Source organism: Rattus rattus, chromosome 1 (assembly GCF_011064425.1).
Source record: "Rattus rattus isolate New Zealand chromosome 1, Rrattus_CSIRO_v1, whole genome shotgun sequence".
NCBI lineage: Eukaryota > Metazoa > Chordata > Mammalia > Rodentia > Muridae > Rattus > Rattus rattus.
In genome coordinates, this window is record NC_046154.1 from 3,337,357 (window position 1) to 3,358,343 (window position 20,987).

Here is a 20,987-nt window from a genome sequence, read left to right on the forward strand (position 1 = left end):
TCACATAAAAAACTGTGTATGGGAAGGACTGAACCTAACACTATGTAAACCACATTACAGAGAAGCCATATCTGATACTATACCCATATGTGTACAATTAACAAGGTCCCACATGTCCTTTTTTGCCAAGTTCCTATTTGGCTCCTAGTAAAGAAAAGAAACATTCACCAATGCCAAATGGCAATGCTGTTAGCACATAAGGGCACCTCATAACAGTAATTTTGAAAGATAATCTCAGTAGCGGTGTAGGCTGAAGAAATCTCCCAAAGACTGTTAAGATCAAGCTTACACTTGGGCAGAAAATCCTGACTTGTGTTCATAGAGCAGAAATGACAACGACCTAATAAACTCAAATACACAACAAAATGCAGACAGAACTGCTGAAACACACATCTATAACTCTAGACCTTGCAAGGTAGAGGCAAGAGGATTAGGAATTCAAAGCTATCCTCATCTATATAGCAAGTTCAAGACCAGCCTAGGCAATGTGAGCTCTGTCAAGTATTGCCCAGAAGAACTTAACCTTGGGTTGGAGCAAGGATATAATGTTTAAAAAAAACTTGAGGAAAAACAGGCAGTGAAAAGGACTCCAGGGCTTCAATGTTAGTCTGCAGGTAAGGGAAGCAAGAAAGAAACACATTTGAGCATTGAAGCAAATTAGAAATTAAGGGAAAGGTAAACCCTTCAGCTTGAATAAAATGCTGCTTAGTGTGTCAGGCACAGCCTCTATGACTTACCCCTCAGTGCCAAGTGACCTAGGGAAGAAAATAGCTTTACAGAAAAAGAACAATTGCTGAGTCCAAGTTTGTCTGTCATTCCGCCAAAGGGACTTGTGAGCTAGTTTAAGGAGAAAAGTTTAAAAAGCAGCCGGGTGCTGACACATACCCAAGTTTGAGGCCTGATCTACGTAAGAGAGTTCTGAGCCAGCCAGAGCTACAGAGTGAGGCCTTGAAAGGACTTGAAGGGAAAGAAGATTCACTTCCTGATGGGGAAGGAGAAAAAACTTTAGGGACATGGTTCAAAGAACCATGGCTCTTCAGTAGGTAAAAGTGGAGAGGGAAGGGAAAACCTGCCTGAGTTCAGACGATGGCATAATGAAAGTGTGTGTGTATGTCTATATATGTGTGTATGTATATTCGTATTCTATTACAATATATATATTCTAAGAAAAGCTTGATACTTCACTCAGTATGTGCATGAAAGGCAAAAATAGAAAGTAAGTGTAACCTAGGTAAGATCATTTAAGCTGTGGCAAGGATGGTCCTCCAACCTCACAGGAAACACTCGAGAAAACTGAGTGAGATCCTGAACACTGCCTTCTCTGGTATGTAGTCCTCTTAGATCCTGAATACTACTAGAACTTTGCTGCCCAGAGAAGAAATAAAAGAGAACTGACATGTATTCTTTGTGACTTAGTTTTTTCAACTTGAGAATCTTAACATTTCTGATCTTTCCCAGGCTATTTGGAGCAGTTCTCTAGGACACAAGCCACAGGAATTACTTACACATTCCAATGACAATGACCATATAACTCCAACCATCCATCTGCTTGGTGCCACTGAGGCTGGTTCTTGCCCTGTCCAATGGACAAAGTCAGCCTAGAAATGAGCATTCTGCTAGAAAGAACTGGCTGCCTGCTCGCCGGCCTCAAGAACAAAGGTGGATTCTAGCATAGGTCGGATGCTTCAAGGAGAAGACAAGCCATGGCTCCTGTCTCTTGTTTCCGAAGATGAAACTTGGCTAGACTAACAAACCAGAAACATCGCTCTATGCTTCAGATCTTCCCAGCATTACCATCACATGGCCACACTAAATGCACAGCAACAATCCTGTCTCAGCTCAGCTCAGAATAAACTACTGGTCATAGCACTCCTGTGTCAGGAGACCAACAGTGCCAACACAAAAGGCTGATAGCACCCCTGTGTCTAGGAAGTAGCTCAGTCCTCCTATCAACCTCGACTCTGTTGTCTAACTCTCAATCAAAATCACTGTCCGCTTTTCCCTTCTCTTCATTTTTCTCCTGCTCCCCACCCCATCCCTGCCACCACTTAAATAGGAAAAGAGAACTGAATTGCATGTACTGATATGCATGAATATCTAGCTTCATAGAGAGAAAACATTAAAGGGAACAAATCAAAAACATTGGGCTAGAAGATGATTCAGTGGGTACAGGCACCTGATGACCTGAGCTCAATCCTCAAAATCTATGTTGAAGGAAAGAACCAAGTCCTCCAACTCCTCTAACCTCCACACCCCCACAATGGCACACATGTTTGTATGCCACACCCAATCTGGCACGTACACACACACACACTCTTCTCTCTCTCTCTCTCTCTCTCTCTCTCTCTCTCTCTCTCTCTCTCTCTCTCTCTCAACAGAAAAGGGTCTAGAAAATGATAAGGAATTGAAATGCTTACGTACTCTGATGCTCTCCCCAGCCCAAATAGGTCCAGTGACCTAAGGAAACCACAAAGAAGAAGCAAAAGAAGTATGACAGATACAATTTTAGTAGGAATTAAAAATAAAAGATCATTTCTCCCTCCCACCGATCCTTATATGCCTTATACTCCTGCCACAAGCTTTATATTACCGATTATCTACCTTCTAAAACCCTAAGGAAAATCTACCCAATATTTTTGCTCTTTGCTGTTTACTAAAGAACAAAATTGCTGATTTGGTGCTATTCGAACTTCCTTCTAGGTCTCTCAGAATATTGTTTAGGAGCTCAAATGTCTTTGCTTAGTCAAAATAAATCTTGATCTCCTGTTTCAAAAGGCACTCCCTTGTACACATACTCTCTAAACTTGGGCCTGCCACAAGTTTAGCCATAAGAAGCTCGGCCATCTTAACAGGTGCAAAGGGTGAGCATCCATCTGAGATCCACTCTTAATACTCTAGAGGGGATGGTTTAGAAGTGGGGAGGAGCAATGTCTATCTCTTAAAAACTCAACCTCTAGTTTTCTAATATATAATAAAATATCCTAGCTTATTGTATATTCAGAGAAAAGCACCTTTTCTGAACTATCTTAAACATTTTAATTAAGATTATCAAAATAAAAACTTTAAAGAATAGAAAAAATAAAAGCACATACTATCCACTTTCAAAGAAAAAAAGTAAGAAATTAGTGAAATTTAAATCCTTTCCTATACCCAAACTAAGTCTGGATCAAAAAATTAGATAAAAATCAACAGTTAATCCTAGGAAAAAGGAAATAATTTAACTTCCTGATTAGGAAAATTAGTTTTAAGCTAAAGCCCAATCTCCTGGCTCTGTTTTCTATTAACAATGTGGTCTTGGAAACATCACTGCAGATACTGCCTCACTGTAACCGAGAATAGCATGCCATGTGTCATGAGGATCAGGTGAGGAAGGATAGCATGTCATGTGTCATGAGGATCAGGTGAGGAAGAATAGCATGTATGTGTCCTGAGGATCAGGTGAGGAAGAATAGCATGCCATGTGTCATGAGGATCAGGTGAGGAAGAATAGCATGCCATGTGTCATGAAGATCAGGTGAGGAAGGATAGCATGTCATGTGTCATGAGGATCAGGTGAGGAAGGATAGCATGTCCTGTGCATGAGGATCAGGTGAGGAAGGATAGCATGTCCTGTGTCATGAGGATCAGGTGAGGAAGGATAGCATGTCCTGTGTCATGAGGATCAGGTGAGGAAGGATAGCATGTCCTGTGTCATGAGGATCAGGTGAGGAAGGATAGCATGTCCTGTGTCATGAGGATCAGGTGAGGAAGGATAGCATGTCCTGTGTCATGAGGATCAGGTGAGGAAGGATAGCATGTCCTGTGTCATGAGGATCAGGTGAGGAAGGATAGCATGTCCTGTGTCATGAGGATCAGGTGAGGAAGGATAGCATGTCCTGTGTCATGAGGATCAGGTGAGGAAGGATAGCATGTCCTGTGTCATGAGGATCAGGTGAGGAAGGATAGCATGTCCTGTGTCATGAGGATCAGGTGAGGAAGGATAGCATGTCCTGTGTCATGAGGATCAGGTGAGGAAGGATAGCATGTCCTGTGTCATGAGGATCAGGTGAGGAAGGATAGCATGTCATGTGTCATGAGGACCAGGTGAGGAAGGATAGCATGTCATGTGTCATGAGGATCAGGTGAGGAAGGATAGCATGTCCTGTGTCATGAGGATCAGGTGAGGAAGGATAGCATGTCATGTGTCATGAGGATCAGGTGAGGAAGGATAGCATGTCCTGTGTCATGAGGATCAGGTGAGGAAGGATAGCATGTCCTGTGTCATGAGGATCAGGTGAGGAAGGATAGCATGTCCTGTGTCATGAGGATCTGGTGAGGAAGGATAGCATGCCATGTGTCATGAGGATCAGGTGAGGAAGAACAGCATGTCCTGTGTCATGAGGATCAGGTGAGGAAGGACAGCATGTCCTGTGTCATGAGGATCAGGTGAGGAAGGATAGCATGCCATGTGTCATGAGGATCAGGTGAGGAAGGATAGCATGTCCTGTGTCATGAGGATCAGGTGAGGAAGGATAGCATGCCCTGTGTCATGAGGATCAGGTGAGGAAGGATAGCATGTCATGTGTCATGAGGATCAGGTGAGGAAGGATAGCATGTCATGTGTCATGAGGATCAGGTGAGGAAGAACAGCATGTCCTGTGTCATGAGGATCAGGTGAGGAAGGATAGCATGTCCTGGTCATGAGGATCAGGTGAGGAAGGATAGCATGTCCTGTGTCATGAGGATCAGGTGAGGAAGGATAGCATGTCCTGTGTCATGAGGATCAGGTGAGGAAGAATAGCATGTCCTGTGTCATGAGGATCAGGTGAGGAAGGATAGCATGTCCTGTGTCATGAGGATCAGGTGAGGAAGGATAGCATGTCCTGTGTCATGAGGATCAGGTGAGGAAGGATAGCATGTCCTGTGTCATGAGGATCAGGTGAGGAAGGATAGCATGTCCTGTGTCATGAGGATCAGGTGAGGAAGGATAGCATGTCCTGTGTCATGAGGATCAGGTGAGGAAGGATAGCATGTCCTGTGTCATGAGGATCAGGTGAGGAAGGATAGCATGTCCTGTGTCATGAGGATCAGGTGAGGAAGAATAGCATGCCATGTGTCATGAGGATCAGGTGAGGAAGAATAGCCTGTGTCATGAGGATCAGGTGAGGAAGGATAGCATGCCATGTGTCATGAGGATCAGGTGAGGAAGAATAGCATGCCATGTGTCATGAGGATCAGGTGAGGAAAGATAGCATGTCATGTGTCATGAGGATCAGGTGAGGAAGGATAGCATGTCCTGTGTCATGAGGATCAGGTGAGGAAGGATAGCATGTCATGTGTCATGAGGATCAGGTGAGGAAGGATAGCATGTCATGTGTCATGAGGATCAGGTGAGGAAGGATAGCATGCCATGTGTCATGAGGATCAGGTGAGGAAGAACAGCATGTCCTGTGTCATGAGGATCAGGTGAGGAAGAACAGCATGTCATGTGTCATGAGGATCAGGTGAGGAAGAACAGCATGTCCTGTGTCATGAGGATCAGGTGAGGAGGAAGCATGTCATGTGTCATGAGGATCAGGTGAGGAAGAATAGCATGCCATGTGTCATGAGGATCAAGTGAGGAAGAATAGCATGCCATGTGTCATGAGGATCAAGTGAGGAAGAATAGTATGCCATGTGTCATGAGGATCAGGTGAGGAAGCACACAGCATGTGACTGGTCCCTGGAACTTGGTCAGAAGCTATCATTTATTTGCTGGTTGTCAGGTTGCAGGTTTTTGCTTGTCTTATAGGTTCCTAATAAACGAGTGGTGGAAAGGAAACAACTCCCTGGTCTGTGCTCTCCAGCGTGGTAAGGACCACAAGGAATATGCACTGTCCAGAAGACTCAGATTTTTGAGCATGTGGTATCTTGAAAATTTACACTAAGACCCAAAATTCTGAGGTCATCAGCCAATGGCTCAGCTGGTTCCATTCACCAGCACACCCCATGCTGAGCGAAGATGATTACTACTGGATCACAGGCTGTTTAGCTGATCACCGATAGCCCCTTTCTTCCCTGGCACTTACTTTCTTCCTTCCATGTATGTCTCCTCTGTTTACTCCTCAGAGATGATGGTACACTGGTTTGGTGTGCCATTTAAATTTTTTTTATAATTGAGTTTATTGCCTAGTCATGGGTAGAGGATAAAAAGAAAATTCTCCCAGGCTATAGTACTGTTGCCATGGCAACTGCTAGAGGGTAATTACCTTGTTTCTTTTTAAAAGAAAATCGAAAAAAAATCATATATCGCTCCAGGCAAGTGATAAGGCTTTTCTCACTAACTCTGAGCCCAGAGGTGGCTCTCCCTGCAGACAAAGCTTCCCCGCCTTGAGCACTCCAAAACAGCACAGTTTCTTCTCCTTAATTAAGTATGGACCTATTACATAAAGAAACTGAATGTATAATCTGATCCCAGCTATCAGCACCATCCTAAACCTGAGGGGCTGGAGCATGCCCCACTGCTCAGGAGCGCTAATAATCCAGTCTCTATTCTCACTACTTCAGTCCAAAAGCACTGTAACAGAAGTAATACTACGTTAGTCAAGGAAGTTTCCTTCCCCATCCCCAAAATGCATCTCACTAGTTAATAGGACAATGATTAAGAACAGTTTTACTGTGAAAGCATCCTATCATAGGGCATCTTTAGTAGTACTCAGAAATCAAGTAATATTAGGAATGTAGAATTCTCCAGAAAAAGAGCTATTACATCTTTTAAGAGAAAGGAAATCAGATCCAGTGCTCTATTTCATAGAGAGAGCTGTGGTGCAGTGCAGCCAATGGGGCTGCTAGGGAAGCTGATGTATACATTTGTCAACAGCCTGAGCTATGTATGTCACAGAGAAGGCAGGAAGACGCAGATAGAGCGAGGAGACATTTTGAAGGTAAAACCAATCAGGCTTGATGAGTAACTCAGTAGCAGGCTTTTTAGCTGAGCTAATAGATGAATGTAACATTAATCACTGAGAAGAGATCAACTCTGGTGTATCTATTGGATACATTAATTGAATTTGGTCCAATACACAGCCGGGCATCTGAAAAGAGCACTCAGAAAAGAGATGGGGAGAAGAGATGCTAATGTTTTTAGGATATAAATTCCAGAGGAAAAAAATGGCTTTTTATATTTTGTTCTTTTGTTGTGTTGGTTTAAATATTACCTAATGAAAAGCAGAAGCCTAGCCTGGTGACTGGAGTTTGATGCTGGAACTCACACAAGTCAGATGTGCTGGCTGGTATCTATAATTCCCAGCACTCCTATGCAAAGTGAAATGTGAGGACAGGAGAGGCAGCTCGAAGCTGGGATCTGCAGCAGAGGAAATGCCCTGCCTTAAGAAACGACTGAAGGAGATAATTAACTCCTGAAAAGCTGTCCTCTGACGCTACATGCACACCATAGCAAGCACAGTCTCACACGCACACAGATCCAAACAATAATAGTGATTAGTATTATTTGGTGTTTAATTATACATATTTAAATTTTATTAAATTCATTAAATAATAAAATTAAATTTTATTAAATAATAAATTTTAATAGCAATTACTATTTTTAAAGGCAGAAACTTAAACAAACTACTTATGAATAAAAACAAATATATACATAAGAACACTGGGCAGACTGCAGATTAGGACTAAAAAGACAGCTGTGGCTGTATTGCAGAAGTGGAGCACTGGGTTAGCATGTGCTTAACTTTCGGACAGACAGAAAGATCGAATGAACAGATGGGCTGCTAGTCATGCAAGTACACACCTGTAACCTCAGCACTGAAGGCTGAAGCAGGAAAGTCACAAATTCAAGGCCAGCCTGTGTTACGAAGCAAGACTGTTGTCAAGAAACCAGAGATGATATAGGGGGAGGGGCTATAGAGAAGAACAATAGCAATCACCTTTTAAACGTGAAGGAAGAGGAGGGAAGAGGACTTCAGTGACTGACAAAGAATCTGTGAGCTCCTGGAGACACTGGAGCTCTTATACATTTCTAGCAAGAATACAAAGGGCAGAACATTCCAGAGAATGCTTTTGGCATTTCATGTAAGGTTATGCACACATCATACAATCCAGTCATAGCCCTACTTGATTTTTATCCAAAAGAAACAAAAACATGCTCACACAAAAACCTATACAGGAATGCTGGCAGTTGCTTGTTTCAGTTTTTAGAACCACGAACACTGGAAATAGAAATGCCCTTCAGCTGACAAGCCGGCAGACAAACTGGTGCACTCCCAGAGTAGTGTACTAGTCAGGAGTAACAGGGATGAGCCACTGCCACACAGAGGTGCATCTCAAACACATTTCAAGTTAGAGACCACAGACTCGGAAGCTAAGTGCTATATGATTCCATTCATATGCCATTCTGAAACAGGCAACACTAGATACAGAGGTTCGTAGTTGCTATGGACTAAGAGTAGAGGAGGCTGACTACAAAGAGGTAAAAGGAATTTGGGGAGATCAGAAAATGGCTTATATCTCAACTACGGTAGAGAATACAAATATGGCTTGCTAAAAATTTTAACAACATATACCAAAGGGCAAAGTGTACTGTATACAAATTACACATTAATAAACAAGTCTTTTGTACTGGGCATGGTAGTACACGCCTTTAATCCCAGCACTCAGAAGGCAGAGGTAAGTGAATCTCTGAGTTTAAGGCCAGCTTGCTCTACAAAGCAAGTCCCAGGACAGCCAGGGCTACACAGTGAAACCCTGTCTCAGCCCCCTCCCCCAAAGTCTTTTGAAACAAGTAGAAGAGTTCACCAGACTCTGCCAAGAAATCATGTAGACAGGACACCTGTGGTCAGCAGAAATAAACAGAAAGCAGTAACTTCAATGAGAAATTTGAATGAATGAAAGCTGCAACACAGGCTTCATGCAATGGAAGGAATAGACATCAAAAGTTTCCACACGTTATCCAGTAAAATGCCAAACGTGAGCAGAGAAGAAGACGTATTACCTATCACGGGATGCCAAAGAGAAACAAGCAACAAAATAGCCAAACGTACTACAGAAATGAATCAGTAGCATTCTCTTAACTGGACATTCACACATGCTGAGTGAGTATAAAAATGGCTATTTTAATTAACATGGTAATGCTCTCACTTCTGGAGAGCCTCAAATCTTTCTGCTCACAGGTTTAACAGAGAAAGTCAATCCTTCCCTGGCTCAGTGGCACGTGTTACAGAGTCTTGTAAACTAGCTAGCGCTCTCTAAGAAACTGGAAAAATCACACTATTTTTGCTACTGTCACACTCAATGCAACACTGAACACTTCTTGAACTGAAAGCATAGTTATAACACATGACATTTCTCTAGCCAAAATGAATATCTCTAGGAGATACCGACTGGTGTCCTATAATTTGATTCAAAATTGATACAATCCAGTTGGATACAACATCGATTCCCCAGGTAAAGCCAATTCACAAAACTTCTGCCCCTCCTATTGGTTATTTTGTCCAGCCTCACTATGAGAGCTTTCGCCTTCTCTTGCTGTGTCATGTTTCGGCCTGTCTGTTGTCTCTCAGAGAACTGCTCTTTCTGGAGGGAAATGGAGAAGGACTGGAGCTGGGGGACATAAGTTGCGGGGGGTAGGGGGCAGCTAGGAGGAAACTATGGTGGGTATGTATTGTATGAAAGAAGACTCTATTTTCAAAAAAAAGTTTAAAACAACAAAAAATTTAGGAACTCAGATCTACAGTGACAGGAAGCCTGTAATGTTGTCAGGAGATGGCAAGAGCATGAGGACACAGGTGGAAAGTCTTCGTATTTTCATTGTGGTGTACCACTAGAAGTCAAAACTAAACTAATCAAACTGTGTTTTTTCCCACAGTAAGACATCGTTATCATTCTAACACAAATTAAAGACACTGACCTTACTGAGAGTGATATAGGGGCATAGGAAGGGATCAGATACTGCTGAGCTTTCTTGTACCTTTAATAGAGATATTCATTGCTGTAGCTTTCAACAAAATAATCCAGCGACAAGTCAAACCTGTGCCCTGCATTTGGGGCATCATGCATGTGCTCCACCAGGCAAATGTTCAATTAGGCTGTATGCCCTTAACCAAACTACATGATTAAAATGTGTTCATCTTTCATATATACGTTCTATCTCAGTATACTTGGTTTTTTCTTTTTAATACTTGTACTAAAATCTTATTATTTCGCGGTGGGCCTTCATCTGATTTATCCTATGTACACTCTACAAGTTGCAAACTCCCAGAACATCAGAATAAAGTATCTGTCTTCAAATTCACCGTGTACTGGAGGATGACCTTGAACCCCTAACTGTCCTGACTCATCTCCCAAACGCTGGAATTGGAGGCATGCATAACCAAGCAGAACTCAGAGCTAAGGCTTACAGGCTCTGTCTTTGGGCTTCTCCCACGTTAGGCACAGAAAATCTATGCTGAAGGATGAAACAAATGAATGACATAGATCCTTCTCAAACTCAACAGCATTTGTCTTTTTTTTTTTTTTTTTTTTTTGGTTCTTTTTTTTTTTCGGAGCTGGGGACCAAACCCAGGGCCTTTGCGCGCTTCCTAGGGCAAGCGCCTACCACTGAGCTAAATCCCCAACCCCCAACAGCATTTGTCTTAATAAGACCCCCAATGGAAGAGTTAGCAGAAGGACTGAAGGAGCTGAAAGGAATTGCAACCCCACAGGAAGAACAACAATATCAACTAACCTGACCACTCAAAGTTCCCGTACTAAACCACCAACCAAAGAGTGCACATGGGGATCCCTGGCTCCAGCTACATATGTAGCAGATAAGGCATTAGCTGGCATCATTGAGGGAGGGGAGGTCCTTGGTCCTATGGAGGCTTAATACCCCAGCATAAGGGGATGCTAGAGTAGTGAGGCAAAAAAGAGGGGAGCACCCTCATAGAGGCAAAGGGGAGGAGGGACTGGGATGGGAAGCTTGTGGAGAGGAAAGTGGGAAGGGGAACAACATTTGAAATGTAAATAAATAAAATAACAATAAAAAAAGAATTAGTCAAAGATCTGTTTAAAATACAGATTTGGGGGCTGGAGAGATGGCTCAGCTACTGAGCACGTATTGCTTTGCAACGGTCCTAAGATCAGCTTACAGCACACACGGGGCAGTTCACAGTTGTGAACCGTAATCACACTGTAATTACCACAACAAGGTATCTGATACACTATTCTGGGGTCCACAGGCAACTGCACTCACACGTGCACAAGCTTTCACACAGGCAAACACAAAATTAAAAATAAATGGTTTGGTGATGGTTGTTGTTTTTGAGGAAGGGTTTCTGTGTAGCCCTGGTTGTCCTGAAACTCATTCTGTAGATCAGGCTGGCCTTGAACTCAGAAATCTGCCTGCTCTGCCTTCTGAGTGCTGGGATTAAGGGTGTGCACCACCACTGCCTGGCTTAGAAAAATAAATATTTTTTTAAATACAGATTCCTAGATCCTGCTTTCAAAGATTCTGAGTCTAAAGGCTTAGGAATCTGTATTGTGTTGTTGTTGTTGTTGTTGTTGTTGTTGTGGACCTTTCTTTAACGAACACTGATGATTTCTATGCCAATAATTTTTTAATTAAATTTGAGAAAATAAGCAATGGAATTTCTTCCATGAAAAAAAAAACCTAGAAAAAAACACACAAACAACAACAACAACAACAAAAACCCTCCAGAGTCTCTCACATCAAAGCCCAGTGTTCCTGTGCTAAAAGGGGAATGGGCCTCAACCCATACTATGCTACCGAGCTGAGCTAAAGACTCCTTCATTGAGATTACACAATCAGTTAAAAAAAAAAGTCTAGTTATTGAGCCAGCAATGACTTCATGAAATTCCTAGGCAAATGGATGAAACTAGAAATGGTTCAGCAGCTCAGGTAAAGAAGCTTGTCATTGACTAATACCCAATATATACCAAGAACTCAGGAAGTTAGATTCCAGAGAGTCAAATAACCCTATTTAAAAATGGGGTACAGAGCTAAACAAAGAATTCTCAACCGAGGCATATCGAATGGCTGAGAAGTACCTAAAGAAATGTCCAACATTCTAAGTCATCAGGGAAATGCAAATCAAAACTACCATGAGATTCCACCTCACACAAGTCAGAACTATCCAACATACAATCCACAGTCCACATGAAGCTCAAGAAGAAAGATGACCAAAGTGAGGATGCTTCAGTCCTTAAAAGGGAAACAAAAATATTCAGAGGAGGAAATACAGAGACAAAGTTTGGAGCAGAGACTAAAGGAATGGCCCCAGAGCTTGCCCCATCTGGGGATCCAGCCCATATACATACAGCCACCAAACCCAGTCAATATTGTTGATGCCAAGAAGTGCATGCTGACAGGAGCCTGATATAGCTGTCTCCTGAGATGCTCAGCCAGAGCATGACAAATACAGAGGTGAATGCTAGCAGCCAACCATTGAACTGAGAACGGTGTCCCCATTGGAGGATTTAGAGCTAAAGGGTCTTGCAACCCCATAAGAACAACAATACCAACCAACCTGAGCTCCCAGGGACTAAACCACTACCCGAAGAGTACACATGGACAGACCCATGGCTCCAGCTGCATATGTAGCAGAGGATGGCCTTGTTGGGCACCAATGAGAGGAAAAGCCCTTGGTCCTGCAAAGGCTGGACCCCCCCCCCAGTGTAGGGGAATGTCAGGGAGGAGAGGTGAGGAGGGGTCAGTGGCTGGGTGGGAGAACACCCTCCTACAAGAAGGGGGGTGGGGGTAGGAGCTTATGGATGGGAAACCGGAAAAGGGGATAACATTTGAAATATAAATAAAAACAATACCACCCCCCAAAAAAGAAGCTTGTCATCAAGACTGAGACCAGAGTTTGATCCAATTCTCATAAGTTGTTCTCTGACCACCACATGTGCGCTCACTCTCGCTCTGTCTCTATCTCTGTCTCTGTCTGTCTGTCTCTGCCTGCCTGCCTCTCTCTCTCTCTCTCTCTCTCTCTCTCTCTCTCTCTCTCTATATCTCTCTCTCTCTCTGTGTGTGTGTGTGTGTGTGTGTGTGTGTGTGTGTGTGTGTGTGTGTCTGCACCTCCCCTCAAGGTCATATAAGAAATTCTAGCCACTATTGAACCCAATTCAGTACAGATTCTCATTTTAAAAAGGTAAATCTTTGGCATTTATCCCAGGCTGATTGACTGGGATACATTAACATACATTCCTCTAATTCTGTGTATTTTAACTTTTAAATTTTTATCCCATTTTAATTTATTTAATCTGGGTGCATGTACATGTGTGGGCACACTCTTAACAGTGTCCATGTGGAGGTCAGAGAACAACTTACAGGACTCAGTTCTCTCCCTCCACCATGAGGATCCAGGATGGAACTCATGTTGGCAGGCTTGGAGGCACATGCCTTTACGGACTGAGTCATCTCACTGGCTCTGTATTTCTTACCTTGTTTCTAGTGGTAATGTAAAAATCAGAAATAGTCACATTAAAAAATAAGGTCTATAATTACCTAACAAAACATCCCCAGGCAACTGTTACATCACCAATTAACAGCCTAGTGCTAGTTGATTTTTCTCTGTGACTGTAATGCCAGAATACTTGGGACCCAGACTCTTGAGTGAAAAGACATGCGATGACAGGATTCACCTATCAATTACTAAATTGTAGTAATTACCAGATAGCTCAAAAAGGACATAAAATCAAGCAGTAGAAATTATTCCTTTCCCTTTTACCAGACAGTAGATTAAACAAGTACCACAGAACTTCTTTCTGTGGAAGAAACAATATGGAAAACAATAGAAAAGAACCTATAATATAAAAAGTACTTCAGACCTAGCACAAAAGAGTAACTAAAAAAAAAAGTATTGACCAACATTACTTGTGAATAGAGATATGAAGAACTTAAAAATGAAATATAAGCAAATCAATTCTACATTAAATATACTAAGAAGCAGGGTATAATACATGAAGGCAATAATGATTTTAATAGAAATTGATTAATTTATTCATCATGCTAATAAATCCAAAGAAAATTCTGATGAAAAACTGAGTTAGTACTAAAGCATTATGAAATGTCCAATATCCACTTCTGTCCTGGATTTTTTTTAACAATTTGACAGAAACTAGAGTTATCTAGAAAGTAACCAAGTTATCTTCAAGTAACAAAATGCCTCCATCAGATGGGCCATAGGCGAGTCTGCAGGGCCTTTTTGTGGTTAATGATTGATGTAGGAGGTCCCAGTTCTCTGAGGGCAATGCTAACCCTGAGCAAGTAGTCCTGGTGCCAACAGAGCCGACTGAGCAGTCCAGTTTAACCAGAACTTCTGCTTAGGTCCTGCCTCTATGTTCCTGCCTTGAGTTCCTGCCCTGAATTCTCTTCAGTGGGCTAAAAGTGTAAGCTAAAATAAAGCTTTTTTTCCAAGTTGATTTTGGTTGTAGTCTTTACCACAGCAGTAGAAAGCAAACTAAGACAATTTCTTAATTTAAATATAAAAGTTCTACTGAAATAAAAGACACAGAAAAGTCCATGATGACAACTGTTCCATTGGAGAAAACCATGAGCACACCCATATATCAACATACAAATCAAGAATGAACATTCCCAGAACTTAGCAGAGCTCCTTCAACTACCGTGTGTTGTCAATACTAACCTCAACTAGCTGCTTCCTGAATCGTACTTTCCCTGGAGAACAATGCTAATTCTTACTTCTTTAAAGTCTTTGTTCAAATGTCATCTGTTCAATACGACCTATATTCTCATCATTACTTTCTTACACTGTTCATGCCCAATTCTAACTTTACCTCATCTACTCTTTTACTAGCCTGCCACCTACATGTTGTATGGCTTTGTTCATCACCGTGGTGATTGTCTATACTGCGACTCAGGACGTTTGTGTTTGTTTGCTCCCTGACACATCCCAAGCACCTAGAACAGAACCTAGAATACATGGGCCTCAAAATGTGCATAAACAAGGCATGGGAACTCACACACATAATCTGGCACTGGGGAGGCTGAGACAGGAAGACCAGTGGACAGAGACACTGTTTCAAACACTTAAAAATGTATACAAGAAATTGAAGTGTGGCTCAGTAGTAAAGCCTGTCTACCATCTTTAGGGCCTAAATTCAATCCTAAAAACCAAAAGATAAAAATAAAAACACAGTAATACAAAACAAACACAGACAGAAGGAAAGAATTGAGGAGAAGTTCAGTCAGGTAGAGGAGCCAGTGGGGGAAAATGGCTAGGTATGAAAAAACAACAGAAACATAAATAAATTTAAAAATTTTCAAATGTAACTGACAGTACCTAACAAAATATAAGTCTATGTATAACAATGCACTTATTTAGTGAGTATTTACTGAGTATGGCTGCTCTCCATACATAAACATTTCCCCACTCATGAAAATTATGATTTAGAGGAAAAACAAAATTTAATTAAGTAATCATATATACTAAGTATGGGCAGTAAAACAATGCTACAAGAATACAGAAAAGGAGGGCTGGGTTGATGGCTCAACTGATGATGTACTGTGACGCAAGCTTAGGACCTAAATTTGATCCCCCAGAACTCACCGTGTGTTAAAAGCTGAGGCTGGGGTGATGGCTTAGTTGTAGAGTACCTGCCACACAAATGTGAGGCCCATGCGTATGGGTCATCAGAACCAATGTAAAGCCAGGGGCTCTACTGCACATACACCTACAATATACGCTCCCCCGCCTTCCTACAATGAGATAGGAGACAGAGAAAGAATTCTAGGTAATACATAGGCCAGCTAGCCTGCCATATACACTAGTAACAAACTCTCAGAACAAGGTGGAGGGCAAGGACCAACACCCAAGGTTGCCATCTGACTTCTACGTGTGTCCTGTGACCTACACAAGCCTACTCACACATACAAACATGCACATATCAGACACACCAAAAAAAAATGGTTGTATTGTTTACAATTTTTTTAAAAAGCTAGGTTAGTGGGGTGTGGCTGTAATGTAAGCACTAGAGAGGCGGAGAACAAAGATGGGAAGATCCCTGGATCTTTCTAGCCAAAATAGTGAGCTCCAAGGTAAATGAGAAATTTTCTCTTAAAAATGGGAAATTTGGTCATGGTCTCTTAAGAGCAATGAAACCCTAAGACAAACAACCAATTAAAAAACTCAGAGGACAACAGAATATACAGGAGCATAATGAGCAAAATCTAGAATATAGGAAACTTTCTATGTCACACAAAATCATGTCATTAAATAGCCTGATAGTCTCAACAAGCAAAAATTAAAGGATGAAAAGAAAAACTTATAGACTGAAAAAGAATTATAAATGACTGAGAATGACAGCACAGGCCTGTAACCCTCATATGGAGACTAAGTCTAGGGAGGCTAAGTAGCAAATCTCTGCTTCAAAAATATTTTTTAATGATTATATAATGAACTAGAAAAAATAACAAATAGGCTGAAGTAAATGCTAAATGTTTAGATATGTACACTTGGGTAATTACACACAAAGAAAAGAAGTCATTATAAAAGCTACAAGGGTAGTGACTCGTGGGGTTGGGGATTTAGCTCAGTGGTAGAGTGCTTGCCTAGCAAGCGCAAGGCCCTGGGTTCGGTCCCCAGCTCCGAAAAAAAAAAGGGTAGTGACTCGTACTACGGACAGGGCTGGGACTGTGATGAGGGAGCTTCTAAGATGGCTGACAAAAACTCACTAGTTTTCTACCTTATACTAATTCATTGAACCAAACATTTGTTTTGTGATATTGTCTACATATGTGTGCAATGATCTATGAATCAATAGGATTTTTTTCTAGCCAGCTTGGTGGCACACGTCTTTAATCTAGCACTCTAGAGGCAGAGGCAGGCAGATCTGAGTTCGAGGCCAGCCTGGTCTACAGAGTGTGCTCCAGGGTTACAGAGACACCTTGTCACAAAAACAAACAAACAAAAACAACAACACAACAACAAAACAAGACAAAAAAGATCCTTTAAAAGAGCAAACTGGTCATATAACTGTCACGAGTGACATCTGATTGTTTCATTTCTCTGCACAAAGTCCTTGAAGCTCCTTGCTGTCTTCAAGGTAAAGGATAAACACCTTGCATTCAAAGCCTTCACAATACAAACTCTCTGTTTATCCCTGGCCTCCTCTCTGACCCTTTCCATTCTTCTTATTCCTCTCAAGCCACTCAGAAATTTCAACTCGTAAACAACTCAGCATGTCTGATTATTATACTTTTAACTCTTCTCAACCTATGCCAGGGTCTGAGAGGAGGAAGTAGCAGCTAGATTCACTAAAGGAGACACGTGAAACATGTGTATAATGCTATACTCATAGATATGTGTCATTATACATAGATCAAAACACGTAACACCAAGAGCAAACCATAATGTAAGCTGCAGACTTCAAGTGAAACATTGTTTTTTTTTTTTTTTTTTTTGGAAAGCTTTACCTAACTATACTGGATCTTCTTCCTCTGGCCTCATCAACGATTCACCTTTATCATTCCAGCACATGGCACTGCTTGCATGGTCCTCCCTCTCTATACTTAAGCTCCCTTTCCATACTTCGTTGCAGGAGAAGAAATACCCAATAACTGCTTCTGTAATGAGCGGTTCTGTCAATTGTTTATATTTACAATTATTCTGTTAATTGCATTTTATCAAATTCACTTCACTTATCATTCTATACCAAAAAAATCTATAAAGCCATCAGATAACATTTATGGGAATAATTACACTTACTGTATCTACAATACATACTGAGCCCAGGAAAAGACACTGACCTATTGTCATCAAGTCAAACTGATACATTAAACTGACATTTTTAACAAGCATAACTGCATGGCATTGTAATAGAACATAATAAGTTAAAGTAATGACTGCAATTATCCACCTCAAATTTCTTTCTGGAAGAAGACAGGATAGAAATAAATAAATGAGTTAGAAGACTACAATTAACATTATTTTTATCAGCCAAACCATATTGTTACAGTTTCTCCCTTTTCTTTGTTTGCCAGCACCTATAATCAGCATCAATATTAACTGTTCCACTGCTACCATATGTACACTGTGAAACTTATCACCCACTCTTACTGACAGAAGTCTCTGGACAGACTGCCCTGCACTGCCATGAAAATAATGTCACAGTGCATTCTAAAGAGCCCATAACTACTGTGTCCTCTACTTCCAGGAGTCCTAACCTGGACTGTAGATAGAAGCAGCTCCTGAGTGGCTAGTAACTTTCCTTCCCACTACCCTTTCCAGTTGTTGGTAGCCCAAGAAACTCCCCAAACAATATAGGCTATTTCTGTTGGAAACCTGCCCACCTTACCAGAGCGAGTGAGGTCACAGATCCTCAAGGAGCGCCTTCTGCCACCAATAGTTTACTAAGCCAGCACAATTCCTACCTGTGCTCTAACAGCGGAATCCTTGTACTCACAGGTCAGCGTAGCTCTTACCCCTCATCAAAGAAGCTTCTCTTTGTATAACAGAGACTATCATTGAAATCCCCAACTGGTCGCAATGCAGAGAACAATTGACTGTGACATGTCCACACCCAATGAATACATTTACAACACAATTCATAAGGTTCAAGGACCACTGCAGACGAGTTGATGAAAAGACTGTTAGAACCAAAAGCTCAGCAAATCTACTATGAGAATGTATCTCCTAAAAATGACAGGGAGGGCATACCCACGGTACCGCAACAACATGTCTGCCTAAACGGGATGTTAGCAGTGACAACACCAACAGACATACTATCTCAGAGGAGACCCCACTTCTAGACAGAACTACAGGCACTAGAACTACTGAGAGACATAATTGGTCCTCCCTAGGAATGAGTCCCCTAATTATTCAATTCCAAGTGGTCAGCCCTGAAATCATATGCATACAAGCAACACTAAACAGACTCAGAAGGTTATGTTTATACATGTATGTACTCAAGAACAATCAAAGAAAAAGAGGCCATGAATTGAGGAGTGTGGAGTAGGTACATGGAAGAGTGTTGTAGAAAGAAAGAGAAGGGAGAAAATTATATAATTGTCTCTTAATTGAAAATATATTAATATTAAAAAATACTTAGAAGAAATAAGACCAGGCATAGTGGTGGATGCCTCTAATCCTAGCACTCAGAGGCAGATTTGAGTGGATGTCTGTGGGTTCAAAGCCAGCCAGGTCCACATGTCAAGTGACAGGCCAGCAGAGCTGAGAGGTGAAGAGAAAACAGGAGGGCACAGAGTGCTTGGAAAGCATGAACCTATGCAACACCAGGTTGACCAGAATGCTTTCAAGAATCAAAGCAGGAGGCCCAGGAAAAAGTGCAAAATGGCAGGAGAGGCACTGGGTGCAGGTGTGTACACCCAGAGGCGAGCCCACCGAGCTCTGGAGCTTAGTCCCAAACCCATCACATAATGAAGCCTGGAGGGACACTAAACCAACCTAAACTAATAAATGGGGGAAAGACTGGAGGAGGGATGCCTGGGAGAGGTAGGAAGGAAAAGGGAGAGGCTGGGGAAAGGGGAGAAAATACATAATGCACATGTATGGAATTGTGAAAAACCGGAACTATAAACATTTTTAAAAGTGAGGGAGAAACTGATGAGTTAGAAGAACCTGCATACTACAGACTAGATGGCCATCTAACTATTCCCCAGGATGATGTGTGGTCCAAGGTAGATACATCTTAGAGACACAGTCTTCTGCTTCCGGCACTCACAGACACAGGTCCTCCAGCTCAACGATCATAATCTAGTCACCACAACTTTAAACAGCAAAAACTTCCAATCCTACAATAGATTTAAAGGAGAGGAGGTGATACCATAAAGGGTATGAAGTGGTTTTGTTTTTGTTCTTGGGGGTGTGTGTTCTAGACAAGGCCTCACATCAGTCTCTCTAAGGACTGTTTTTGTTCTTGGGGGTGTATGTTCTAGACAAGGCCTCACATTAGTCTCTCTAAGGACTTTTCTGTTCTTGGGGGTGTGTGTTCTAGACAAGGCCTCACATCAGTCTCTCTAAGGACAGCCCTGAGCTTCCTATTCTCCTATTCAAGCGGGCACCACACACCATTTATGCAGCTGCTGGGGAGTCCATCCCAGGGCTTTGTGTGTGCTAGGCAAAGTCTCTATCAAGTGAGCTACACTTCAAGTCTGATCTATGTGACTTAAGTAAATGGATAAACAGTCTCCCAAAAGGGTGACTCTGCCAAACTAGGGCACCCACAAGTTTCTTCGTCTTGTCCAACCAAGGCACTAGTTTCCATCACAGACTGTGCACAGCCACACCACTCACCCCTCTCAGTCAGTGTATCTTCAAAGAGTCTGACTCTTTCTCACACTTTCCATGTTACCCTACCAGGAAAAATCTTTCCATTCAATCAACACATTTCAATTAGTTCTTTTGAACATCATTTCTGCATATGTTGTATGAAGGCAGAGGGAGAACAGTGCCATAAAGGCTTAAGCAGGGCAAGGGGAAAGGGATGAGGGCAAGGTTAATCAGAACAAAAGCTATATGGAAAACCCTGACTTTGTAAGCTAACTAAAAACATAATCTGAAAAGCAGGAGTTTGAACATAGATATCCTACAAGAGTGAACAGTAATTCCCCCAGAAGACATGAATTATTAAATGAAAAATCTCAGAACGAGGCATGGGATACCTCCCTACATGTCACTGGTGAGGAAGGCCCCAGAGAACAACACATGCTAGTGCGATTCCCCAGCTTACCCACGAGAACTAGTTGGTAGGACCCTATTGCTGAAAACACAACACACTTGCAGGACACAGAGAAATCAAGCTGCAACTGACCTGAAAACTTCCTTCATAGTGACTATCTTTCATGGTCCAAGCGGGGCTGAGCAGGCTGCCAGGAAAGAAATACATAGATGGTACTTATTCCTCCAATCAATCCTGAAAGCTACGGTACCAACCTGCCAGGCAAGATGCAATCGCTGGCACGACCGTGGCACAAAGATCATGTGATGGCAACCAACTGCTTTGGATTGGATGTGAGGCCTCTTCCACCAGAACCA

At 42.0% G+C, this 20,987-nt stretch overlaps 1 protein-coding gene across 1 annotated transcript in view; it reads right to left on the bottom strand.

Moving 5' to 3' along the window:
* The window catches only part of LOC116888249, an 80,156-nt gene that overhangs the window by 14,970 nt on the left and 44,199 nt on the right, over nt 1-20,987 (bottom strand). The window contains 1 exon segment of the mRNA XM_032889536.1: nt 2,422-2,457. Coding sequence (XP_032745427.1) covers nt 2,422-2,457 — 36 coding nt within the window.